Source organism: Dryobates pubescens, chromosome Z (assembly GCF_014839835.1).
Source record: "Dryobates pubescens isolate bDryPub1 chromosome Z, bDryPub1.pri, whole genome shotgun sequence".
NCBI classification, from domain to species: domain Eukaryota; kingdom Metazoa; phylum Chordata; class Aves; order Piciformes; family Picidae; genus Dryobates; species Dryobates pubescens.
In genome coordinates, this window is record NC_071657.1 from 60,520,564 (window position 1) to 60,547,602 (window position 27,039).

General features: G+C 40.8%; 1 protein-coding gene across 2 annotated transcripts in view; it reads right to left on the bottom strand.

Moving 5' to 3' along the window:
* Nucleotides 1–1,185: 1,185 nt before the first annotated feature.
* The window catches only part of HOMER1 (homer scaffold protein 1), a 97,467-nt gene continuing 71,613 nt past the window's right edge, over nt 1,186–27,039 (bottom strand). For both annotated transcript variants that reach the window (XM_054178006.1, XM_009910793.2), the window contains 4 exons: nt 25,804–25,960; nt 8,323–8,433; nt 6,694–6,774; nt 1,186–1,556 (listed from right to left, as the gene is read on the bottom strand). In XM_054178006.1, coding sequence (XP_054033981.1) covers nt 1,368–1,556; nt 6,694–6,774; nt 8,323–8,433; nt 25,804–25,960 — 538 coding nt within the window. In that variant the 3' untranslated portion in view covers nt 1,186–1,367. The remainder of the gene's footprint in view (nt 1,557–6,693; nt 6,775–8,322; nt 8,434–25,803; nt 25,961–27,039) is intronic.

Consider the following 27,039-nt stretch of genomic DNA (forward strand, 5'->3'; position numbering starts at 1 on the left):
CCTGTCAAAGAGGTTTGTTTTGTTTTGTTTTTAAAATAAACCTATTATATAAAGAAATGTGCGTTTGCCAAAAGTCTGTTAAAATTACATCAAAACAACTTTAAAACCTACTCCCTTAGAATAATTGAATGCTCCTTCCTGTTTTTAAACATTTAGTTAACAGTTCAGAATATTGCCTGGTGTAGTCTCAGTAAAGATGTGATATGAAGACCCATAAAAGAGTAAACATGTCTCCATTTCAATTTTCTATGACAACACAACTTCTAGAAACAGCTTTCTTGGCTGGACAAGTTCAGTGTATGAGTAACCCTTGCAATAGCATTATGCCCTTAATGCAATCTGTAATGAAACAGTGCTCTCCACAAGCCATTATTCACAAAACCTGAAATTCATGTGGCATTCTGAAAAGGTCTCCTGCAAAACAGGCAAACACTTAACTGAATGTACATATTCAAGACACCAAGCAAGGCCATTTCTTGTTATCTGTGCATGTCTAATTTTACATTTGAAATTACCTTCTCCCCCCTACGCTCGGAGACTCACCTTCCATCATTGGTTGGCTTCAAAATATGGTTAAGTGGAAGATAATATCTCACTGTAATTACATGAAATTCATATGAAAAAGTAAACCTCATGTTGGACAGTATTGTAGAACACCAGAGTAATCTCCAGAAATACGGTATCTTCCAGCACATATATAGATACGTGTGTGTGTGTGTGTGTACATATACACACAAACCTATCTATATATACAACAACCAACCAACCAACCAAAAAAAACCCAAAAGGAAGAACTTTATACAAGCAGTTATAGTAACTTTGTTTCAATTAAAGATGCAACTCTCTCTCACTCCTGGCAAGAATAAATTGGTAGTGGCACTGCTTCTCCACAGTGCAAATCCTGAGAAATTATTAACAACAAAATACAGGGCTGTCATCACTCAGTTCTTGCACAAAACACAGCAATTAGGTATCTTAAATAAATAAACCAGCTAATAACCTATATTGTGTCTGTCACAAAAAGGGGATGTGACCCGGGACACTGCTAATTCTTCCATTACCGATAATTGGAAAAGGATTGCATTCAATTATGTTAATATCTTTCGAGTTGTGTGTGGCCAATAACGTACAAGGAGGTAATTTGCAGTTCAAGTTTTTTTGGTTTTTGTTTGGTTTTTGTTTTTGTTTTTTTCAACTAGCTACAGGCTGAGTTTTACATTTTACATTGAAATATGACTCAAATTTAAAACAAGCCCTCTCAGAGGAGCATTTTCTGATTTTGTGCAACTTTGATGCAGAGCCCAACACAGTCCTATGAAGAGAGACAGTGCATCTTTAAGCTGATTGGCACTGAAATCCCATTTTCTTTAGCTGCATTCTATTAACTTGGCCAAGTTATCTCGTAACTCTGTTAGTTCAAATATTTTTCCATCAAGAATTTCTAAAAGTGTCTTCAAGTTATTGCGAAAAGCTTCTTGCTCATTCTGACTTTTCTCCAGACGTTGCTCTAGATCAGCCAGCTGGCCTTCCAGGTCTTTGTTTCGAATTTCTACTTCCTTCAGAGAAAATACATAACATGTTAATGTGTCATCTGCAAACAGAAAGCAGTCTAACCTCCTCCTGGTATTTGTGTGCTATTTTTGCCAGCCGGTTTTGGAAACCATTTGTGACCCTTTACAGCTTGCAATAAGCCAAAATGAAAACCAACATTGTCATGACTGTTGCGTGGGTGCTACCAATTCCTCCATTTTTTTCAGTAGTTTGTCTGAAGGACAGAAACTTTTGGAGGGGGATAACATTTGGTCATGATGTATTTATTGAGGTAAGCTGTTGCTTCTATCATTCAGAAATGTGCCACCTCGTACGAACAGCTCCTCAAAGGTTTACTCAAGTTCAAGTACTCCCAATTTTAAACTACATGAATTCTTTGAGGACACAGTCCCCATCAAACAGTCTCATAAAGGAGTGCTGCCTTACTCCTATCTCACATTACAGGCCTTTTCAGCCTGAAAATTGAGACAGAAACAAACTAGCAAGACTGATGTCATAGTGACATTGACTGCAACAATTTAAACCAGCAAGGGCAAGCTGAACATCTTGTCTTGCTTTTTTGATGCACTGGAGGACCCACGTGCGAGCCCCACAGCAGCGCAGCTGTGGAAGCAAGGAAAGCCTGTGAACCAACAATGCAGGGTTACACACAGCTGAGGAGATCTGACCCTGAGCAAGCTCAGCTCTCACTCAGGAGGACGAGAAGCCTGCTGGCGGCAGCCCACATTTGCTCCCTTCACATGGCTGCTCAGCTTCGTGCAAACCAAGCTCCCTCTCTTCTACCCAGGTACTAATGTTGCAGACACATGGGACCAGAGCAGGAATTGTTAACTGTCCTTTAATTGCAGGTCTCCTAATTTCAGGATAATTTTTTTCATTTCCAATACAAAAACTACCTCCCAAGGCAGCATGGGGAGAGCGTTCAGCAAACTACACACTCTGTGCAGCCACTCTGTGGGGAAGTGCATAGTGATTTGGATTTACACACATTAACACTGCTTCCCTTTACAGTGGCTTTTGTCACCAAGCTTTAATGGTCCTGCTCTGATTTTTCACACAGCCCTGGGGAGGGAGACTTGAAAGAAAACCCTGCTCCCAGCACAACTGAATCCTCTTTCTGCCTTCCCACTGTTTCAGTTATGACTCTTCTGTCTCCCTCAAAGCTAACAAGTATATTGATGTTTACACTGGACAGATTTCAGCTAACTGTAAAGAACCTGATCCAAACAGAGTATGTATCTGGGCAGTCAAGAGTAACAGCTACAAAATGGCAGCCTTGTGTCAAAGTCCATCCTCAAGACACTTTTTCACCCATAAGGGGTCTGATTGGCAAGTGATGAATGTTCACTGCATCCAGGCCAGACGAGGGATGGGGTGATGTGGCTGGTGCTCAATTTCAGCCCCAGCCTCTGCAGTGAAGGAGGGTTCTGGTGCCCCCAGCAGCGCTGCAGGAGGAGAAGGCAGAGCCTCAGGAACTCCATCTCCTCATAACTGTGGTTGCTTGTGCATCCAGGGGTTACTTTCAAACTGAACTCCTTCATTGCTTGTTTGTAAACGAGCAAGTAAAAAAACTACAGAATTTTGGGCACTGTTCTCAAATGGCAAAGCTGAGAGCAGGAGTCACCCTTTGCTGCCAGGATCAAGGAAATAATTAGCTTAATCTATTTAACACTGAACAATGTAGTTGCCAAAGCACTGAAGAAAGCTAACTAAAAGGTGTTTGCAGAGACAATACAAATTAAAATACAAACATGCTTACGTAGTGATTAGCTACCCCACCACTGCCATACATGAACAAGCTGATTATAACCCAGCCACACCCTCCAAAGGTTCTTCCATTGAGCCTACTCCTGTCCTCCAAACTGAGTACTGACAAGCACTAGCTGGTGTAGTGACTGCAGGGGGATCAAGACTATTTGAGGCCAAGTGACTGCCGTACAGTACAAAAAGGGAAATGTAAGGTCCTCTCAGCTCTGCAGGGATCACGCAGTTCTTTCTTTAGTGCCTACAAACCTGACTGCTATTTTTTCATGTTTGCTCACACATCCTGCTTCTCCTGTCACTGCTCCTCTTCTGCTCACCAAAATGTGTGTTCTGTAGGAAGTCTCCTTGCCGCTGCTCATTCTCCAGATATAATAAATTCCATAAGCAGGCAAGGCAGTGATGAAAGAGACCACTTTGGAACAAATTCATAGATACATACATGGTTTTACTTTGTGGTATCTGGGCCTGAGGACTATCCCATTGGCCTGTATCTAGCACTGAAGATCATGTTCCAGGCCTTCCTCAGACACTTTTAAACTGGGGAATTGTTCTGCTGTGAGTTATTAGGGTGGGAACACTAAAGAAGTGGGAACTTTTATGTTAGATCAGGAACTTTCATCTGTAATCAGCAATGTGCTAACTCTCTGCTGACAGTCCTTGACCTGTATCTCTTCAAATCAGAAGAGTTCCCTTCTTTCTTTTAAACTTCCAGCTTGCATGTTTCATTTAGATTGCCCTCTTCATGTCTCTTTTCTAATCCATACACATTTAGCTTCCCAACACATTTTCTCACACACTTCCTCCTGTTTTGTTTTCCCTAGCTAATGCCTAACATATGTAATGATGTATGGGAAGTGCAACTAACTGAAATATGCCACAAGTGTTGCTTTTTAGTTTCTGAAAAATGTTTCTTCCCAATTTTTACAATTACTCCTTACACATATTTACCCTGCATTAGCATTAATGATTTTTACAATATCATTGCTTTACAAGTTCCTGTCTAGCTCATGCACAGTCTCCTATTACAAATCAGTTTACCTCCAAACTGTTGCTCCCTCACTGGAAGAAGAGAGGTGTCCATATAATGTAATTTACTTCTCTTGTATCCCCTTACTTAACTTAATCTCATCTAACTATAAACTGACTCTTGCAGTGCATATGGGGCCTTAGAAAGCTGCATGTTGCACTGTTTTTGCAAGCTCTTATTAGAGCAGACATGATTTCTCACACATGGTTTCGTTTTAGAACATAAATAAATAAATAACAAGTTACAGCTTTTGTTACCAGTGCAATAATCTCTTGTGGAGTCCAGTGCAAGGACCTGAATAAAATATTAAAATCATAAACCCCAGCTGTATTTAGGAATCAGACATAGCAATAAAGACATCCTGATTTACTGTGAAAGTCACACTGATCATGACTCATGATATGTCTTCTCTACATTGCTCATGAAATTAAGTAACATGGCCCCTGACACTTACCCTTCACAGTGATAACACATTGCTCTTCACTGGAATTTGCCCATGATGGATTTCTAATTCATGCCCTGATATGAGTGTGTCAGATATGCAATACACCTTGAAACAGTAATTTCCTTGTATAGCATTTTTCGTACAGGCTATATTCCAAAATATTTCTTATTTATATAGTCCATTTGCAAGCACAAGAGGGGAAAAAATAAAGCAGAAGAGTGAGATGAACAGATACAGACCCTGGAGACGATCACCCTGAAAACAGAGGATACGTCAACTAAGTGAACGGTGGTGACACGGTTAGTCTGGAGCTACAGAAGAAATCATGCTTCATGAATGCACAGAGAAAGGCTGAAGTGGCTCAGAGAAGGCCAGTATAATCAAAGGAGGACAATTATAGCAAAGCAAAGACTTAATGATCCTTTAGGTGGGCTGCATCAGGTCAGTAATAAGTTTTAAGCTTAAGAAAGTCAACTTCTAATTCATATCCTAAATTATCTGTAAATCTACTTGAATAGAACCACATAAAACTCTTTTCAGCATGACATGTATGGACACATATACCCTTTACATCCCTTTGGTCACTAAAGGTACACCAATGGGAAGCTACAGAATTTAGAAGGTCAAATTTTACAACAACTTAGCATTTTCTAGTCTTCCATCTCTTGCTAGTCTCTCATAACTCTGCTTGCTAAGGAGAGCCGATTCCTGGCTCACCGTCACTTTTCATCTGGTCTTGCACTGAAATTATTGTATATGCTACTGCTGGAACAATTTCCAACTTTCATTATAATCTTCTGGAGTCTCTCAGATAAGTGCCTTTTCAGATGAAAACTCCCATTTTTAGACTAAAGCTAGCAACAATTTTTGGAATAGTGGAAGAGGCAAGCTCAGCTGTACTCAAAACAATCTTTATAGATTGCTTCAAGTAATAACGTACTTTTTTCCAAATAATTTGACTTAAGAATGGGGCAAAATGAAAGAACACATTCTGTTCCTATGTGGTTTATTCTGTAGATTAAAAGGAAGAGATTCAAGGAAATCCCATTTCATGCAATGCATTTGAATGAATGTCTGCTTTATAATTTTAAAGCTGTGGCTACTTTGACGGGTCACGCCACAGAACAGCAAGGGTCACCTTTCTGTACGTTGGATTTGGAGATGTTTAATGCCTGAGGTTCCAGTCCTAGCAAAACTCTGAAGTATGAATTCAGAGTTTAAGCCACCTAAGTTTTGAGTCAGCCTCTTTCTAAAGGCAGATTTTACAAGGGGTATGATGTACAATCAGCCCAGTGACAGACAGGCAGGAGTTCAGATATAGGAAGGGAGGGTATACTGAGGGCACACTGATTTCAGTAGGCTGAGGCATCTGGCTTTACAGACAGTAAAGAAACAGTTCAGACAAAACCAAAACACAAACCAACATGGAAAGCACAATGATGCTAAATAATTACAAGAAAATGCCAAAGCAAGTTTTTAAAGTCTGTACTACACAAGAATGTTTAAACCTTTAATTTCTCAGGGCATATTAAAAAAACTGAACACAAACTTATCTCAACCTGATGCTACACAGCCCGACAGTTTCAATGGCACTCAAGATCTACAGGAAGACACTGCAGTGAAAATGAAACCAGAATTGCCCAGGATATCTGTCAGCCTGAGAGTATTCTATGAACTTCTAAATGACATTTGGGGTTGTTCCTTGGGGTAAATAGCAAACTGCAGCAGGTGGAAATAGTGATACAACTTCTTAAGGATTATTCCAACCCACTACTTTGCAACACAGTCTAACTTAGATTACTTATCTGGTACCTTCAGCAGATATAGCACAAGGTGCTGATGTGAAGTGCTCACCTGATGATAATTTTTCCCTTCTCTCTAATTCAGATGATACACTATAGCTCACCTGTAACTTCTGGGTCAGAGAATCCCTCTGTGCCTGGAGCTCTCTGGCATTGTCGATCTCTTGTTTCAATCCTTCTATTTCCTAAGGGAGAAGAAACAGCCTTGCTAGCAACATGTTATCTGGTGTGGCTTTAGTGCAGGTATGCCTCTTCTCCTGAGCAAGCCGTTGCAATGACACCAAAACTAGAAGCTGGCTATTGCCTATCAGAGCACATAAAGCTTAAGCCCTGATCTCAATACTCCTGAGTATTCCAAAAGAGCAATTCCACTGTGAATAGATAAGCATTTTCTTTTATCAAAGTCCATGTTTTCCCCACCCACACAAATGGTCTGAAATAATTTTTTTCCTGGAAAATGAAGAGTCCTTGTGATGAGAGAGGCAATTTTATACTTTATACTCTATCAGAATCTAGCTGCTTCCATTTTTTTCAAGAGAAAAATATCCAGTTTTTATCTGTGATCTGCTTATTATGTCACTAGCAGCAGGGCTGAGCATCAAAAAATTGCCTGCTTTTGCAACTGATTTCTTCAAAAAGAGAGTCCAGAAGAAATGGTATCTTTAATCTAGCAGGATAAAGCATAAAAATAACATGTAGCGATAAAATACTGAATGGGAGAGAAACCTTTCCTTAGTTTACTTTCAGGAAAAAAGAATAGAAACAGTTATATGAAACCAAAACTACTAAACTTAAAACTATTAAATACTTTTCTCCAGGAAGGACATATTTACCTCCTAGAACTTCTTTGGAAAGATCTCTTTGCAGCCAACAGCTTAGCATAATTCAAAAGGGAATGGGCACCAAAATGTGAAACATTACCAACCTGAGGCTAATCTCTCAAGGAGGAGGAAGTTTGGAAAAGGCTTTGTTCCATTTTAGAGAGATATGCTGTAGCTACTGTGCCTCTCCTACAACTCCTTGGAAACATCTAGTAACACCCCTGCTGCAGGCAAAGCCTGCAAGACACACTACTCCCTCCAAACTCATGCATCACTGCCCACTGTATCTGTCATGGAGGGCTCAAGGGACCTGGGCAAATAATCCTGTATATATGGCTCTTTCCACCTCCTTTTTCACATTCATAAAGAGGTAATTCTCAATCACCATCTCATGCCACTAATCTTTTATCTAGTACATGTGCCAGTGCAGGTGTTACTCCAATTTCTTTTTTCTTGCTGGTGGTCCAGCCCAAGAAGGATGGCACAATAAATATCATCAAGTTTCAGGACAGGGCCTTGGCATAAGTTTAAGGAAAAGTCTGACCTTAAGTATCATAGAAGTCTGCTATATTGCCATAGTCTGGAAAACAGATTGGCCTGAAAAAGGCATTGATCTGTCAATGCTCCAAACCTTGCTCCCTGGAAACAACTTAAGATTTACTTTTGCAAACAGAGGTGACTGGTAAAAGCACACAGAAAACATAATGAATTTTTGTTGTTCAGATTCTCAGCTCTGTATTGGAGTAATTATATACACCAAGAAGTATTAATCATTTCAAAGAAGATGGAAACTTTTTTCTTTGTGACACCTAGAGGAAATAACACAGTATTTACCAGCTATCACAAGCTTGATATTGAAAGCCCTTAGAAATTATGTCACAGAAAAATAATGAAAAAAATGTTAGCAAATACCTCTTCTTTTTTCTTCAGCGTGGACTCTAACTCCTGTATTGTCTGGTTTAATTCTGTTTTATGCGTGTGGACCGCATTGGCTTGACTGCTCACACACTCTAGCTCAGTCACCTGTTGAAATAAGTAGAAGCAAAACATACAGAATTCATTTCAGGAAATTCAAGGTACTCCTACTTCTTTGAATTGATGGCTGCATTTGAAATACAGCCTTAGTTCTGGGTGACTTATCTTGATTATGATGGTGAAGGTGTTCTTATTAAGTTAGCATAAAGCTCCTTAACAAATTACTTAGTGTAAAATGATTGCTATGACTTCTTGGAAACAATAAATTGAGTAAGTTCCAGGCTGAGAAAAACATTAATTAAAATTAATACTTACTAATTACTGAAATTTTAATGAAAAAAGCTGAACTACCTGATCAGAAACAGTAATGGCTAGATGATTAAACACAGATCAGACTAACCAACCTCTCCATCTGACACGTTTTAATGTCGCGTCACGTTTATCAACTAAGCCACGTTGCTCACTTGCTTCCTAGCAAGCCAATTAATATTTCACAGCCTCAGTTTCTGACTCGGCACCAACAATGGAATAGCAGACACTCTGCCACCAATGTACAGCTGCCAACTGCTTACTTCCTCTGGTTTCTGACCTCCTCTCTCCAGTCATACAGCCAACAGCTAATTGCACAATTTCGATTTGCACAGTTGCTCTTTATAAGCAGACAGCCAACACTCTCCATCTGCCTTTGGATAAGTTAAGATACTGGCAGTGCTATGCCCTTTTTATTTTATTTTATTTTTTAATCAAAGAGATATTAATAACTCTCCATTCACAGAGAAAGAGCTGTCAGAAAACAGCTTATATAACTGAAAATATAAAATCCATGCAACTAGAGTCTACATGGAAAAGAATCTTGATGTACCTGTCAAATTACAGACCAAAGAACACTAGGGAACTTTCACACTGCATGTCTGCGAGGATGGGTACACTAACTCCTTTTTTCTTTAATAACAAACTGTTAAAATGTTAAAAATACTATTTAAAACCTTTTAACTCATTTTTTGTCCAGAAGATATGAGCCTGTCAGTCTTAGTGTACTGTCTTGAACAGCACTGCACCATTTACCTACACCACAGCGCTCACTAAACCATGTCTACCTTCAGGACTTCCACCTCCACCACTTCTCTGGGCAGCCTGTTTCAATGCCTGACCACTCCCCTGGCACAACTTTAGGCCATTTCCTCTCATTTTAACACTTGATACTAGGGACAAGAGATGGACACCCACCTCACTACAACCACCCTCAGCCTCCTCTTCTCCAGACTAAATGATCCCAGTCCTCTCAGCTGTTCCTCAAAAGGCTTGTTCTCGAGACTCTTCCCCAGTTTTGATGCCTTTCTTTTAACATGCTCCAGCACCATGACACTTGTTGTGTAGTGAGGGGCCCAAATCTGAGCACAGTGTTCAAAGTGCAGCCTCACCAGTGCAAAGTACAAGGGCACAATCAGTTCCCTACTTCTGCTGCCCACACTACTCCTGATACAGGCCAGAATGCTGTTGGCCTTCCTGGCCACCTGAGCACGCCACTGGCTCATGTTCAGCTGGCTGTCAACCAACACCCCAAGTCTTTTTCTTCTGGGCAGCTGTCCAGTCACTCTGCTTCAAGCCTGCTGGCTAAAACTGTTATAGTATTCACCACAACAATTACAGAAACACAAACAAGGAGAATTGAAACACATCAGCTGGGAGAAACCAAAGTCTATGCAGTGTCTTAACATCTAGTTACAGGAAGAATCACAGAGGCAAACAATTATTTAGGCTAGACGGAGATCCTGATGGTCAGCTGTTTGAGGTCTCCTGCTCAAAACACAGCCAGTCCTGAAGTCACATTTGATTGCTCAGTCTTGCCCAGTCAACAACCCTTTACTATCTGGCAGAGTTGCTAGAGTTCTACACAGGTTCTGCATTTCTGACATTGCACGTTCATGCCAAGCTCTAGCTCATTCCCAAGTTTTGCTGGAACTGTCAAACTCACTCACCTCATTCACCTTCAGCCCTTCTGATGTTTAGGTTCTTAAACATTTGCAAGCTTTTCTGCTGAACTGAGTCTTGAACTGGAGGCAGAAGCCTCTGGGAGCCCTGAGCTAGAGCTGTTTGGGGAACCCAAGAACAGGCCCTCTTCCACCTGTTTTTGAAGACTGAGACATTATATGATAAACTGCAAGAAAGTCTCTCTTTGAGAGCTGCTGCACTCAGCAATACCCGCTGGCACTTACCAAGCACTGGCACAGTGTGCACTCGTTTTTACAAAGTATAAGAGCCTCATCTGGAGAAACAGAAACAAAAGTCAGCCCCTAAACCACCTCTGTCCTAGCACCTAGTGCCTTGGAAGCATATGTACAGGGAGGTCTCATACTGTGTCGAAGGAAAAGCCTGGACCCGCACTGTTCTGGACATGGTCTCCTCCGGGCTGATACACACAGTGAGGATACACATGCTGGTGTAAGCCTGGAATCCAAAGAGAATGATGGATTGAACTGTGGTGCATGAAATGTTACTGGTCTTGGCTGCATGTGTTGTCACTGACAGAAAGCAGCTCCCACGAAAGCCAGCTGCATGGCTCACATGAATGCTCCACAGTACACTCTGGTCCATACTAACTCAAGACACCTATTGCAAACTGATTAAGCAAACATAGCTCATTTTGCTTGAGCAGAGCAGGAAGTGTTCTCACAAACCTTCTCACCAACAGAGGCAACTGCTGTCAGAAGGGCAATTAATTACCAACACTAAAAGGGCTGTATTCTCTTACTCTAGTCTAGCTTTTCTCTGGGCACACATCCATCTCTTACTGCTTATGCAAGAAAATGATGCATTGTTCAACTGTTTTGTTTACTGTTCATTGAAAGATTAATACGTTGGGGAAAAAAAAAAAAGAACAAATTGTATTTTAAAAGTGGTGTTAGTTTTATTGCAGTCTTACTTAAGTGCTCATTCCTACAGAGAACTGAAAAAGTATCAGGTATCTTCTTGAATGTACATATAGAAAAAAGAAAACTATATTGTGACCCTTTAAAAAAACTATGTTGAGTAAGATGGGCTGGGAAATTATGTGATATAAAGAATATGCATTTGAAACGAGAAGTAACAAAAGATAAAACTCTAGGGAAAAATATGGACAGCATTCACTGACTCTGTTTCCTTGTTTGAAATTGAATTTATTTTTCTCATAGTCAGTGGTCCAAAAATAAAAAAGTAACTGTTTATGCATTATGCACAGAAGGGGGCAAAAAAGGAAGCTAAAATACTTTAGTCAAACACTCCCATGTGCTATTTTCAGGGACATCTCCTCATTCAGTACTTCATGCTTAAGAGCAATGCTCAATCAATCATTCAAGCCTTTGCACAGGAACACTGAGCAATATACCTGTGATTAAGGCTTGTTTCCAGTACAGAATTCAGCCTGAAATAGTCTTTGAACAAGAACTCATTAAACAAGGTTATTCTATTATGCCATTGCAAGACTACATTGACTTGCATGTCTGAAAAAAAGTCAACACTTCATATTTGAGATGAAAAAATATAGAAGAAGCCTCTGCTTCTTTATTTTGCCTTTTCCACCCAGGTAAAAAAGGCCTGAAAGGGCATTTTAGTGATTGAGTTAACACTTCTAGTATACAGCTGGAATTATATTTAATTGCATGCTGTGGTGAGAAATACACTCACTGAAATAGGCAACTTGTTCTGGAAGAGCCTAGTCCTTCTCAGCAGTCAGTTCTACAGTTTTCTAGAAATTTTAATCTAGGGTCAACAGTCTATAAATAAAGAAGACTTCCAGGCAGTTTTCACTGGAGCAGATAGCTAGCACAAAACCCACAAGGACTAACAGCCTTGATGCAAGCTTAAGGCAGTGACTGCCTAAAGCTGCAGAAGACTGAAGAATCTCTCAAAGAAAACAAACCAAAGCAAATCATAAAGAGAGGACACTGCATCAAATCACAGCTACTTCACAATTAAGGACTTCAGTTAGACAGAGGCAAAGAAGTGAGAATGACAGTGGTCACCTTTCACAAGCAATTACTGACTGAATGAATCTGTGTTATGTTTGTTGCAGGTTGAGTAATTCTTTCAAATGACTTCCTTGTGATAAACTTGTACATTTCTGATGCCAAATTAAAAAAAAATATATGTTTTTATATGGTGTCTTAAATTCAGAGGACAAAATTCCTTCTAAAAGTAATACAGAACTTACTTCAACTACTATAGAAATCCAAGGAAAGATTAGAACATACAACCATAGCATCGTTTGGGTTGAAGATCTCTAAGATCCAGCCCAACTGTGAACCCAGCACTGCCAAGCCCACTACTAAATCATGTGCCTAAGAATCACATCTATCCATCTTTTAAATAATTCCAGGGATAGTGGCTCCACCACTTCTTAGGCAGCCAGTTTCAATGCTTGCCTACCTGTTCAGTAAAGAAATGTTTCCTAATATCCAATCTAAACCTTCCCTTGCACAACTTGAGGCCATTTCCTTTTGTCCTATTACATGTTGCCTGGGGTAAGAGACCGACCCTCACTTCACTACAACCTCTTTTCAGGTAGTTGTAAAGAGAGAAGTCCAGGAACCCTCTCTCCACACCACCACCAGCAAAGCCATGCCCTATGGACTTGGACTTTAGGATCTCTCCCTTCCCTCCTCCATCGGAGGACAGCACAGCCAACAAGGATGACAACTGCTCCAAGCAGAGCTCTTCCTTGGACATAAATCATCTTGGGGGGGAGGGTGGTAATATAATTCCTTTCCTGCTCTCTCTCTTCTCCATTTTTTCCCTCTCTCTCCCTTCTTCTGTTCCACCCACTTTATTATGTTAATAAATAGCCTTGGTTTTGATATTTGACCATGTTTGTGCCTTTAATTTCACAAGGCAAATGGTATCCTGGGGTCCATTAAGAGGTGTGTGTCCAGCAGATCAAGGGAGGTTCTCCTTCCCCTCTACTCTGCCCTGGTGAGACCTCACCTGGAATGTTGCGTCCAGTTTTGGGCTTCCCAGCTCAAGATGAACAGGGATCTACTCGAGAGTCAAACAGAGGGCTACCAGGATGATTAAGGGACTGGAGCACATGCCCTATGAGAGGCTGAGAGACCTGGGGCTATTTAGTCTGGAGAAGACTGAGGGGGGATTTGATAAATGATAAATATCTGAAGGCTGGGTGTAAGATGGACAGGACACTCTCTTCTCTGTTGAACCCCGTGATGGGACAAAGGGTAACGGATATAAACTACAGCACAGGAGGTTCCACCTCAACATGAGGAGGAACTTCTTCACTGTCAGGGTCACAGAGCACTGGAACAGGCTGCCCACGGAGGTTGTGGAGTGTCTTTACCTGGAGACTTTCAAGACCCTCTGGATGTGTTCCTGTGCAACCTGTGCTAGATTCTATGGTCCTGCTCTGGCAGGGAGGTTGGACTCAATGACCTTTGGAGGTCCCTTCCAACCCCTAACATCCTGTGATCCTGTGAACACAGGAATGTTCAAAAAAGAACTGAGTCTACCCCTCTGGATCGAGACACCAGCCCTTGGCCACGATGAACTTCATACCACTGGCCTTGGCCCATCAACCCAGCTGGTCCAGATCCTTCTGTAAAGCCTCTCTATCATCAAATGAATTGACACACCTACCCAAGTTGATGTTGACTGCAAATTTACTGAAGGAGCTTTCCATTCCCTCATCTAACAAAATTATTAAGGAGAAGAGATCACAGTACTAAGCCCTGCAGAACACTTGCAACTGGCCACCAGCTGGATTTAATTCCATTCACCAACATTCTTAGGGCCTGGTGATCCAGTCAGGTTTTTTCCCATATTACTGACATATTTTCAGTGTCGCTGAAGCCTATTTTATATAACTGGCTCTATAATCTTCTTGTTTCCTAATGGCATTTTTATCCCTTCTCTCTATTATGGAATGCTATATCAAAGGTCTAGCCTAGGCTACAGTACAACACAGGTGGTGTGCTCACATGCAAGACTCATTTCAAGTAGTAATTATGTATTTTTAGATGGTTGAGTAACATCCCTAAATGGATTGTAACTGCGACTTTGACAAGATTATTCCATCAATAATTCATGATGAACCTCCTACAAAGAAAAAAGGGCCCGTTGCTTTCCAGAAGAAGAGAAATCATATTGCATGGCTCAGCAAAGCTAGGAATAACTGCATAAGATTTCACATAATTTATTGAGAAGTCTCTCAGGTCTTCATGGTGGACAGTAAGATGCAAAACAGCATGCCACAAGGCAATCACCAGCACAGTTGCCAGGAATAAAAAACTCTGGAAGGACTTTTGGGGCTAAGAAATGTGAAAATGCCATAAACCAGGAAAATTACTTTTCAAGATTACTGCTGAAAGAACAAAAAGCACACCATAGTATTATTCACATACATCACTTCTGACAGCAAATTAATTATTTCCAAGATTTACCCATAGATAAAATGATAACTTGGGAGAAGGAAGGAGTTTTGTGCACTACTGACGATTTTTCTTTGTGGGCACCGATGCCTCAAGCCTTGGAAATATCATAATGTCTTCCTCAGTTATTTCAACAGAGATGAAAGAGAAATAATCCATCATCTGCAGTAGGAATACTTGAAAACATTTCAAAATTTACTAAAACTGATGCTTTGAGCCTCAGACATGCATTATTATTTGCAACTGATAATGCAAATACCAAGTCCAGGGGACATCTCTTTCCCTGGAATGTAATAAGCAAATACTTTTCCCAGATATTTGTCCAGTTCATGAAATATATGCAACAGCAAACGCAGGATGTGCCATCCTTTAATCCTGAGGAATTTAATTCAGCAATTTCCTCATTCTCCAGCAGAGTTTTAGAATTATAGAATATCTTTCATTCTACAATGCTGTGGCTACAAAAATATTTTGTGGTATGCCTCCACAAAGTATGCTCTTCATGACTCACAGATAAAGGGACCTTGGACTCTCCTTAGGCTTTTTAGAAAGATGAAGATGTGGATGAGAGACCCTTCTGTGAGAACTTCGGGGTTTTTTCCTTTGGTTGGTTATTTGGGATGTTTTTTCAAATTACTATCTTGTATGTGACACATTCAGTAAAAGTGAATTCCCAGAAGACTACCTAATGAAATAGTCTTGGGTCCCAAATGCTAATCAGCTCTGAAGGGAAAAAATCAAGGCAAACAGAAGACAGAAAGACTTGCCTTCAGTTCAGCTTTCATTAAAAGAAGCTGAATTCACCTTTTGATTTCAAGAACATAACCTTATGCACCCACTCTGTCTGAAAAGAGATTGTTTTTTTAGTACACTCTAATTATTCACCAGGGGTTGAATCTTGATAAAGGTTAGATATGGATTATTTGCATTAAGAATCATGCACAGAAAGCGAGCCTAGAGTATGTGCTGGATATTAGAAACCCTGCCCTAGAAAATGTTACTATAGTCTAACATCAGGACTGACAACACATGCCATTTGAAAAATTATATAGAATATGATACAATATGATACAGAATAGCTGAAAGGGGGAGGAGCAAAAATGTACATCTGAGAAAAAAAATTACCTATCCTCTGAAATACAACACTTGTGTTCTCCCTTTAGTGTCCCCAGTGCCCTGCAAACAAGATGGTCAGCCTTGACAGTAGTTTCTCAAGAATTAAAAAAATGGAATTAGTTTGGATTTCTTTCTATTAGAAACTAGCTCCACCGAGAAAAGGATAACTAACCTTACACAGACAATTACAGCAGCTCAGAAACTCTTTGTAAAGTCAAGATTATCACTTCAAAACTAAAATCCAGTCGCTATACTCCTGTATGTCTTCTAAAACCTCAGCTAGCACTTTTAGAACAATCAGCCTTTCCAGACAGTACTGTGTCACAGAAAACTGTAATGCTCCCCAGAGCACCTCTCTTTAACATTCTGTCAATATTTAACTTGTGCTGGAGCTGGACTTTTAAGGAGTTTCTAGAGTAACTGGTGTTTGTTTGGAATTCCAGATGGAAGGACTGAATTTGGAAATATATGCACTCTAGCTGTCCATATTTTGTGGACTCAGAATGGCTCCACCTGCACATACATTTCTTTCAAATGATCACATAGACAAATTCTAACAAAAAGATAACCTTACTGTTTTGATTAAACTGCCAAGACACCCATATCTACCCTGCAAAATCCTCATTTGCTTGCATTATAAACAAATAGCCCCAAGCTGCTATCTAGCCACATGCTAATTACAGTATCTTAAGAAGAATGAAGCTATACTTTGACTAAAGAAAAATGTTGTCCATCAAATCAATTTGAAATATAATGTATATTTGGATTTTTTCAGTAGGAGAAGGAAGGACAAAGTCTTAAAGGCAGAATAAAGACAGGTAATACATTAGAAAGGTTTATTGCCAATGAATTTTTGTATCAAAACTCCATTCATTAATTTCTTGTTACTACACTTTCAGTCACTGTCTTTCATATTTTCACTTCTAGGTAATGTCCTTCAGCCACACAAAAACCAAAGAGTTATTAGTAAGACTACCCAGCAAGAATGAAGCCCACAGTATGGGTTCTGATTCAGCAAGCGACTTCTATCACATATGCATGTTCAAAATTTAGTTTTCATTATTCAGTTACTAATGCAGCTTGTGAAAAGATAGAGATGATGGCCTGAGCAGAATGATTACATAGCATTCCACACCTTTTGTGGACTGTTTTGTGGATTGTTATTTTCTTTAAGGAGCACAGAAAGAGCCCAATAAAACGCCCGTAGTTTTATTTCTGTACGTTCTTTTGTTTTCTTTAGCATGCAAGAAAAAAATCTGTATATTTCATATTTAATATGATGAAGACCAAACCTTCAGTTATTTTTCATAACTCATCTCACCCTTCAATCCTTTCATTTTTGTGGTATCAGGATCAGCGTCAGTACCAAAGCCATTCCATTTGAAGTATCTCACTTAAAGGTTTTTCTTTCTGTTAATGAGCTGTTCTAAACTCACAAATGCCTTCTGACTTCAAAAAGCTACACAAGTTGTGTAGGAGTGCTCTCCAATCACATTTAAGGGAAATCCTTGTTGCTGAGTTGCTTCTCAGAGAAGACTGAGAGCTCCAAGTTAAGCTCTTGACTGGCCATTGCATCTTCCGAGAATTATTACCTCTGTATTTGAAGGGAAAATATCCACACACTCATTTACTGAATCGCAGAATTGCCTAAATTGGAAAAGACATTTAAGACCTTCAGTCCAATCATTAACCTACCACTGACAAGTGCTTGACTAAACCATATCTCTGAGCACTACATCTATGTGACTCTTTAATACCCTTCAGGAACCGGGACTCCACCACTGCCCTGGGCAAGCTGAGTGACAGCCCTGCTATGATCGTAAGGAGGCTATTGATATTCAATAGGCAGAACGATTAATAACAATATTAATAATGTTATTAATCATAAAAGTCCAATGGAAAATATTAATAAAACTATTTACTGGTTTGAAATATTCGGCTGTGGAACAGATCCTTCACCAGCAGGAACAAGTAACAATTTAAACAATATGTACAAAAATCCAGAAACAACAAACAGCACTTCAAACTGTAAAGAAAAAAGGAACATCGGCAATGAAGCCGGCGATTGCCCACGGGGTGGAGGGGGCACTCCAGACTTCCCTTGGGCAACAGACCTGCAACAGATGCTTACAAAAATCAGATTTCATAGTTACTACTGATCCTGGCACCCCACGGCACGCGTGGGGATTGAAACAAAACCAAAATGGCGTCGACCACGTAGGAGCTGCAGGAGCAAAGTTTCACTTTCTGTTGGTGTCTGCAGCTTGTTGCTGAGACAGGATTTATTCCTGAAGGCTCTGTAGCTGAAAGCTTTGTAGAAAAGAGGTTCTTCTACTGCAATCCTTCACGGCAGCACTCGTTCCTTCTTCCAGTCAAACGAAACTGTCCTGGGGACTCAGCTCCTCCATATTTCCATATCCTCTCGGCCTGGCAAGACATGTCTGTCTGCTCCTGGGCTTTACAATGCTAATACAGTGAGGGGTCTTTGCAGTCATTTCTGGTTAAACTGAAACACAGCTTGGCTTCCAAGCAATGCTTGTGGTTTCTCCCAGAGCTCGGACAATTGCAAGGCAAGGCTCTGGCTCTTTGGGCTGGCACTTACAGATTTCCTGAGACAATAATGGCCAGTGACAACAAAGATTGAGAGACAAAAATCTGACACTATAACCTATAGTTATCTCAAGAGGAGATTGGACGTGGCACTTGGTGCCATGGTCTAGTCATGAGGTCTGTGGAGACAGGTTGGACTTGATGATCCTTGAGGTCTCTTCCAACCTTAGTTATACTGTGATATAGAAAGTGTTTTCCCAGATGTGGCCAAAGGCACACACACCTGGCACACTTGGGCTCCAGGACATGCTCAGACAAGCCTGGGCGACATGGTCATTAGCCTGAAAAAACAGACCTGCTGGGTCCTGCCCCATTGTCTAGTTCAGAGCATTTTTCAGGCTTTTTTTTTCCCTTTAGGACAAACCCTTTCAGTAAAGCAGTTCTTCTTGATAACAAGTCTAAACTTTCTTTGGTGCAACCTGAGGCCATTTCCTCTCATTTTATCACTTGATACTAGGGAGAACAGACCAATCTCCACCTCTCTACAACCACTTTTCAGAAAGTTGCAGAGAGCAATAAGCCTTAGCTTCCACTTCTCCAGCCTAAACAACCCCAGTTTCCTTAGCCACTCCTCATAAGACACACTCTAGGTGCCTCACTAGATTTGTTGCCCTTATTTGGACACATTCTAGTACCTCAATGTTCTTCTTGTGGTAAGTGCCCCAAAACCAACCACAGAATTCAAGATGTGGCCTCAAGATGATTGCTGACTGGAGGGATAAAATCACTTTACCACTCCTGCTGGCTACACTATTCCTAGTCCAGGCCACGATGCAGTTGACCTTCTTGGCCACCTGAGCACACTGCTGGTTCATGTTTGGCCAGTTGTCAATCAACACTCATAGGTGTTGATTCTGAAAAACATAACGCATGACAGAAAATTAAAGCACAGTATTTCTGACTTAAGCTCACATTTGGCAAGAGAGCTGCTCAGGAACAACACCAGGACTGATGTGCTCGAGCCGAGAGGCACTTCTTTTTGGTTTCTTTTTAGGGCTTTTTGGGGTGGGAGGACCTCAGCTGACAGCAAGGACTGGCAGGGTTGACTTCTCGTGTGCCTGCTTGAGAGGGTGGTGTCAGCTGTGGCAAATTGAAACGCGGGAGAGCTGAGCCGCGTGCCGCCATTTGGCAGGAGAGCTGCCTTCTCGCTCGATTGCAGCCAGCGGCACCTGCCGTGGCACAGTGTTTTTCTTTTCTGTTTGTTTGTTTTTCCCACCAGAGGGAGGTGCTGAGTCACGTGGGTTTGTTCCTGAATTGTTCTCCAGTTGATAAGTGGCCAGGGATAGGGATGGTGGTAACCAAGTTGTTTTCAAAAGATCTGCATCGACCCAGACTGAGGTCGAACTTAAGCAGGCAGGTGTCAGTGGAGATAACACCTGCATTAGGTGTGAGCAACTCAATTATCTCCTTAATCTAGTGGCTGAACTGAAGGAAGAAGTTGCTAGACTTAGGACTAAAGGGAATGTGAAAGGGAGTTGGATTTGAGGTACCAGGCTCTGCAGGCTCCCCTAGCAGAGGGAGGTGACACAAGATGCAGCAGGAAATGGATGCAGGTCCCTGTTAGGAGAGGCAAAGTAAAACCCTCATGGCTCCTTTCACCTTCCCAGCTGCCCTTGCAAAACAAGTATGGGGCACTGGAAGTTGAGGGTGAAGTGAATGAGATAACAGAAGAGACACCATCTGAGGTGCTGCCTAAAGCAAAACAGACTGCCCCCCACATCAGGACTTGTTCCCTTACAAAAAAAGAGGAGGGTAATTGTTATTGGTGATTCCCTCCTGAGAGGAACAGAGGGCCCAATATGTTGGCTGGATCCCTCCCACAGGGAAGTCTGCTGCCTCCCTAGAGCCTGGGTCAGAGATGTTACCAGAAGGCTGCCTAGTCTGGTACAGTCCTCTGATGACTATCACTTGATAGTTATGCAGGTAGGGAGCGATGCTGTTGAAACCAGAGGTCCTAAGGCAATCAAAAAGGACTTACAAGGCTTTCAGAGAACTAGTTGAGGGGTCAGGGGCACAGGTAATTTTTTCATCCATACCCTTAGTTGCAGGAAGCAATACTGAAAGGAACAGGAAAGCAGCTGTAATTAACAAGTGGCTCAGGGCTGGTGCCACCAACAGAATTTTGGGGATTTCGATCTTGGGGAACTTCCTATGGCACCAGGTCAGCTGGCAACAGATGGAGTACATCTGTCCCAGAGGGGGAGAAAGATCCTAGCACATGAGAACAGCCTATCCCCCAGAGGGAAAAGGGTTCCAGGAAGGGAGTTGGCAGGTCTCATTGATAGGGCTTTAAACTAGATTTGAAGGGGGAAGGGGCTGAAACCAGTCCCCCCAGACAGGAGTCTGAGAGTGGTAAACTGGAATCAGGGGTGAAACCAGCAGCCCAGATGAAGTGCATGTACACTAATGAACACAGTATGGGTAACAAACAAGAGGAGCAGGAAGCATTGTTACAGCAGGAAAGTTATGATGTAGTTGCCACCACAGAAACGTGGTGGGATGACTCACAAGACTGGAGCACTGTAAGTGATGGCTACAGGCTCTTCAGGAGAGACAGGCAAGGGGGAAGGGATGGAGGGGTAGCCCTGTACATCAGGGAGGCTCTAGATGCCATGGAACTAGAGATCAAGGATGATCAAGTTGAGTGCCTGTGGGTGAGAATTAGCTGGAAGGCCAACAAGGCTGACATCCTGGTTGGAGTGTGTTATAGACCACCCAACCAGGATGAAAAGGTTGATGAATTATTCTATAGGCAGCTAGAGGCTGTCTCAAGATCACCTGACCTTGTTCTTATGGGCGACTTTAACCTGACAGAAATCTGCTGGGAACTCAACACAGCAGAGAGGATGATTGATGATCTGGATGAGGGGATTGAGTCCATCATCAGTAAGTTTGCAGATGACACCAAGCTGGGGTAGGTGTTGATCTGTTAGAGGGTAGGAGAGCTCTGCAGAGGAACCTTAACAGGCTGGACAGATGGGCAGAGTCCAATCGGATGAGATTTAATACATCCAAATGCAATGTTCTACACATTGGCCACAACAACCTCATGCAGTGCTATAGGCTGGGGTCAGAGTGGCTGGAGAGCAGCCAGGCAGAAAGGGACCTGGGGGTACTGGTTGATAGGAGGCTGAAAATGAGCCTGCAGTGTGCCCAGGTGGCCAAGAAGGCCAATGGCATCCTGGCCTGTATCAGGAACAGTGTAGTCAGCAGGAGCAGGGAGGTCATTCTGCCCCTGTACTCAGCACTGCTTAGGCCACTGGTTGAGTCCTGTGTCCAGTTCTGGGCCCCTCAGTTTAGGAAAGATGTTGAGTTGCTGGAAGGTGTCCAGAGAAGGGCAACAAAGCTGGTGAGGGGTTTGGAGCACAAGCCCTATGAGGAGAGGCTAAGGGAGCTAGGGTTGCGTAGCCTGGAGAAGAGGAGGCTCAGAGGACACCTCATTGCTGTCTACAACTACCTGAAGTTGTAGGTAACCAGCACCAGAACAAGAGGACACAGTCTCAAGCTGTGCCAGGGGAGGTTTAGGCTGGATGTTAGGAAGAAGTTCTTCACAGAAAGAGTGATTGGCCATTGGAATGGGCTGCCCAGGGAGGTGGTGGAGTCACCATCACTGGGGGTGTTTAAGCAGCGACTGGATGAGGCACTTAGTGCCATGGTTCATTTGATTAAATATCATTGGATGATAGGTTGGACTCAATGATCTTGAAGGTCTTTTCCAATCTGGTCTATTCTATTCTATTCTATTCTATTCTATTCTATTCTATTCTATTCTATTCTATTCTATTCTATTCTATTCTATTCTACCAGAAGGGGGCATAAAACTTCAATTTATGGAAAACTTTGCACTCAGCCACATTGAATCTGTACTCTTTCTCAGCTCTAGGCATTATTAATGCAGAGAACAAATGAAAAAAAAAGGTTAATAAAGCCTTAGAGAAAACAAATAAATACAGATGAATATGAAAAACTGCAAAAAATGGCAGATAAATTAATTTTTTAAAATGCAATCAAAATCAAAGAAAAGGGATTTTATCTTTATGTAATTTTAAAACTGTAAATGTGGTGCATGGAAAAACTGTTTCAGTGAAATCTGAGAACAACTAGAGAATGAAAAATTCTGGGCTCAAAATAATATAAAACAACACAAAAGGCAAAGTTTACAACAAATAAGAAAAGGAAAGAATGAGATATAACATAAAATCAAATGATGTTTATAAATAAAATATGACAAAGTTCAAACTGTGTAAAAAGGTGCCGTGAGAAGCAAACCAGTAAGACAGCACTAGTAGTATTTTTAATATAAAGAGGAAGCTGTGTACATAAGGCTATTTATCTTAAAAAGCCATAAACTAAAGATTGAAATAATAATGCCATGTTTGGTAATGAATACACATTACTTCCCCCTACAGATGACACTTGACAGAGGATTCGAGTCTGCTACAGTTTGTAGACAAGTGACTCAGGCACCAAAACTTACATATACACCTAAAGCACATAAGGAGTGATTACCACAATTACATTATATGTAAACCACACAATATTGGTTTCAAATATTTAGTTCAAACTAAATTGAACTAAATATAACAGTTCATGTTGCAGTACCATTCCTCATTTGAGTCCCTGGTCTATTTTGTATGTTTTTTAATTTTTATTTTTTTACTATCTCTGCCAGTGCATATCTGTCTAGATACACTTGTCTTCCCCAGAGGGCAAGATGCTGTGACAGCCAGCTATTCCATACAGTCACAGAATGTTAGGGGCTGGAAGGGACCTAGAAACATCATCTAGTCCAACCCCCCTGCCAGAGCAGCATCACCTACACCAGATCACACCAGAATGCACCCAGGTGGGTTTTGAGAATCTCCAGAGACTCACAGTTTAAAAATGTTTCCTCCTGTTTCCATGGAACTTCCTATGCCTCAACTTCCACCCTTTCCCCCTTGTCCTGTCATTGGGCATCACCTGTAAGAGCCTGACTTCATCCTCTGGGCACTCACCTTTTACATATTTACAAACATTAATGAGATCACCCCTTAGTCTCCTCCTCTCCAAACTAGAGAGATCCATCTCCCTCAGTCTCTCCTAATGGAGAATAACTTCACTTCAACTGAAAGCGCAAACTTATTTCCAAATCTTTCTTTCTCCTTGAAATAAAAATTTTCTATGAGTATGCCTAAAAATCCAGTCTATTCAACTTTTTTGTTTCATTTGGATGGAACCCCGTTCCTCTTCTGAACTGGCAACATATGCAAGTTACAGCACAGCAAATTCCACTTAGGAAAGCTATTGGTTAAAATAATCTGACAAATCAAACATTAGAACAGGCTTCCCAGAGAGGCTGTGGGATCTCCATTATTTGATTTGTATCTAACTTCAAAGATGGCCCTACTTTTGATGGAGAATTGGAGCAGTGGAGAACTGAACTGAAAAACTCCAAATTCCCCTCTTTGCTAAATTATTCTGTGGTTCTATGAACTAGGGATGGAATTTATTTCATCTGACTAAAAATACATCTAGGGCTATCTAGAAGATTATTCTACAGAGAAAGAGAAGCATTTACAGAAGGAAATGAATCTCAACATTTTGGTTTTCTAAAGACCAGGACATTCTCTCTTTGTGCTTTTGTCTCTCCAAGAATTACAAGAAAAGAAAAGATTAGCATCTTAGACTTGATATCTAACTTCTACATATCAGGTGAAACAGATTACAGTTTGAGAAACATTTTTTTTGATCACTTGTAGCTGTGTGTTTATACTGAGATTAACGATAAGCTGAATAGAAAGGTAACACATCTACCATAGACAACAATTATCCAGCTCTGCCATTTTAACAGAACACCTGTGAAAGCGAGAAACATGTGCAAAGCAGTTTTGTTTAAAATGGGGCACCATTTAAATCTGAAAGATCAGTATTCAGCATGCAAGTTGGAAGAGCTCTTCTATTGCACCACATAAGTAACAGATTGAAATCGATGGTTTTTTAACATGATCTGCATACTTTTGCCTAGAGACTTTGATTTATTGGGTTAACTAAGCCTGTGTTTTTTAAAGAGTAATTCCAACAGAAGGCAATACTCTGAATGAACAATCCTGTTGCAAATTACAGGTATGCCCAGAGAGACATAGGCACAGAGTGTTCCTATATTCTGTGCAAGATATCATCAAGACCCAAAGTCACCAACTACAGAAATAATTAATAGAGGCATTTAAACAGTGATCAAAAGAGCATGGTATAGATGATTACATGCTACAAGATTTTGTGCTGCCTCAGAAATATAACATAATTACAGGAAATTTGCTCAGCAACAGTTCTGAAAATAATCAGGTATTAATGAATGTAGCTATAAAGATTTGGTTACTGCTTCTGTTAATTGTAGTATCATATAAAGACAATGTGGCAATGAAGCGATGAAATTTAAAATTCCTATATTCATTAACTGTATTTTCCAATAACAGATTTTAAATAAGATTTGACTAAGAATAACATCAAGAAAAAAGGATCTTTGCATGTCTTGCCTGGTTGAGTCTACCCATGGCAAATGCAGCTGCTGCTCTTGTGTATTTTCTGTCTTAGGAAAGGATTGCATTGTCTCAAATTTTCAACAAAAGCTTTTAATGCATTTTATGAGGAAGAATGCTACTTCATGCCTATGTTTTAGTGATGAGTTCTTTATTGTAAAGTCTATATGGTGGTCAAATACACTTGAATATCGGCACTATCATAGTTTAAATACAATGACTATTATAATCTATTCACAAATCTAGAGTACAGGTTAGAACTCCTACCCTTCCAGTGGAGAAACATAAATGAGATGATGAAGTACAAGAACACATGACAAGCTTATGCCTGACTGGAAAATTTCTGAAGCAAAGAAGTTTCATCAGACACTGCCAGTAGTTTTGTCAGACACTGAGAGCAGTCTGCAAACAGCACCAGTTTTAATTACACTTCCTGCATTTCGTCCATCCAGCTATGGCACACAGAGTTTCTGTGGGCTTAAATGCAATATGTAATGCTGTGGAGAAGGTCCTGAAACAGATGCAATGGCATCAAATGAAAAGTAAAAGCTGGCACACATGTTGTAAGTTTTGATAACTCCCTGCAACAATGCCCTTTGCAGAAAAAAACTGCTACAAAGGGAAGAATTTCCCCATAGAGGAACCCCATAACCATTAATTTCTGTCTTGAATATTAACTTTAAAGCCCTGATAACAAACTTATTTGTTTTACTTGAAAATGAGCAAATACAGTCACCAGAACCTGGCTGTCAACTTACGCGCTTATGAAGACGTTCTGCTTCCTCCTGATATGCGGCAAGTTGTTGTTTCCATTGTTTTACGTTGGCAGTGGACTCCAGCAGGGCTGCTGTGAGCTTAGCATTATTACCCTTGAGTGTGGCCAATTCTGCCTCCCAGTGCTTGCTGATTGTTGAACTGCACAGAGAGAATGAGAAAGGTCAGAGCCCACAGACCTCCACACTTTTTATTTTTCAATGTCTTAGAATTCTTTTTTCAAGATACCCATGAAAAAAATCCTCTGACAGAATGTTCAAATGAGAATTCAAATGCTCAAATCATCAAAACTAGAAATTCAGGAAATATAGCTATATCATCATTTGAAAACAAACTCTTCCCTCCCAGTTCAACAGAGTGTTGGGCTTTTTAAAACCAAATGCTAAGGAGGATGGAATACACATCATCCTCACAAAAGCAGCACCAGAATATGTATATAATATACTGTACAAGACGATTGGTCACCAATGTGAGTAAAGAGTGTTGACAACGCATTTTGGAACTACAGCTTAGAAGTCCTAATGCAAGCCTGCTATTGATGAAATTTCGTTATCAAATACCATATTCAATGTGTACTTGCAAACGTAATGATCTTGAATTTCAACACCGTAATACTACTAACATGTCCTTCCTCAGTAATATCAGCAGAGATAGATCAAGTAGCACAGAGGTATTATTGCTTTATTGCAGAGGAAGCTGATGCTGGGGTTTACTGAAGTGTCCTACAGCAGAACAGTCCTTGCCTACAGTTTAGTTACTCTCTGAGCATACACAAAGCCTTGATTTTCATAGTTAATTAGTTTGCCATCATCGATAGACCCCATCTTTGCACTCAGTATTCAAGGGAAAAACAAGACAGTCACATCAGGTGAATGTATTATTATGCAAATAACTCATTAATATTTACTTGTATAGTGATAACAGCATATGAGTTGCTCACCTACATGGAAAATACACACAGAATATAATACATATAGTCAAGCAGATGATGCTTTCCTGAAGATGAGGAGGCCTATCAGGAGAGGCTGAGGGAGCTAGGGGTGTTTAGCCTGGCAAAGAGGAGGCTCAGAGGGAGACTTTATTGCTCTCTACAGCTACCTGAAGGGAGGTTGTAGCCAGGTGGGGGTCAGTCTATTCTCCCAGGCAACCAGCAACAGAACGAGGGGACACAGTCTCAAGTTGTGCCAGGGGAGGTTCAGGCTGGATGTTGGGAAGAAGTT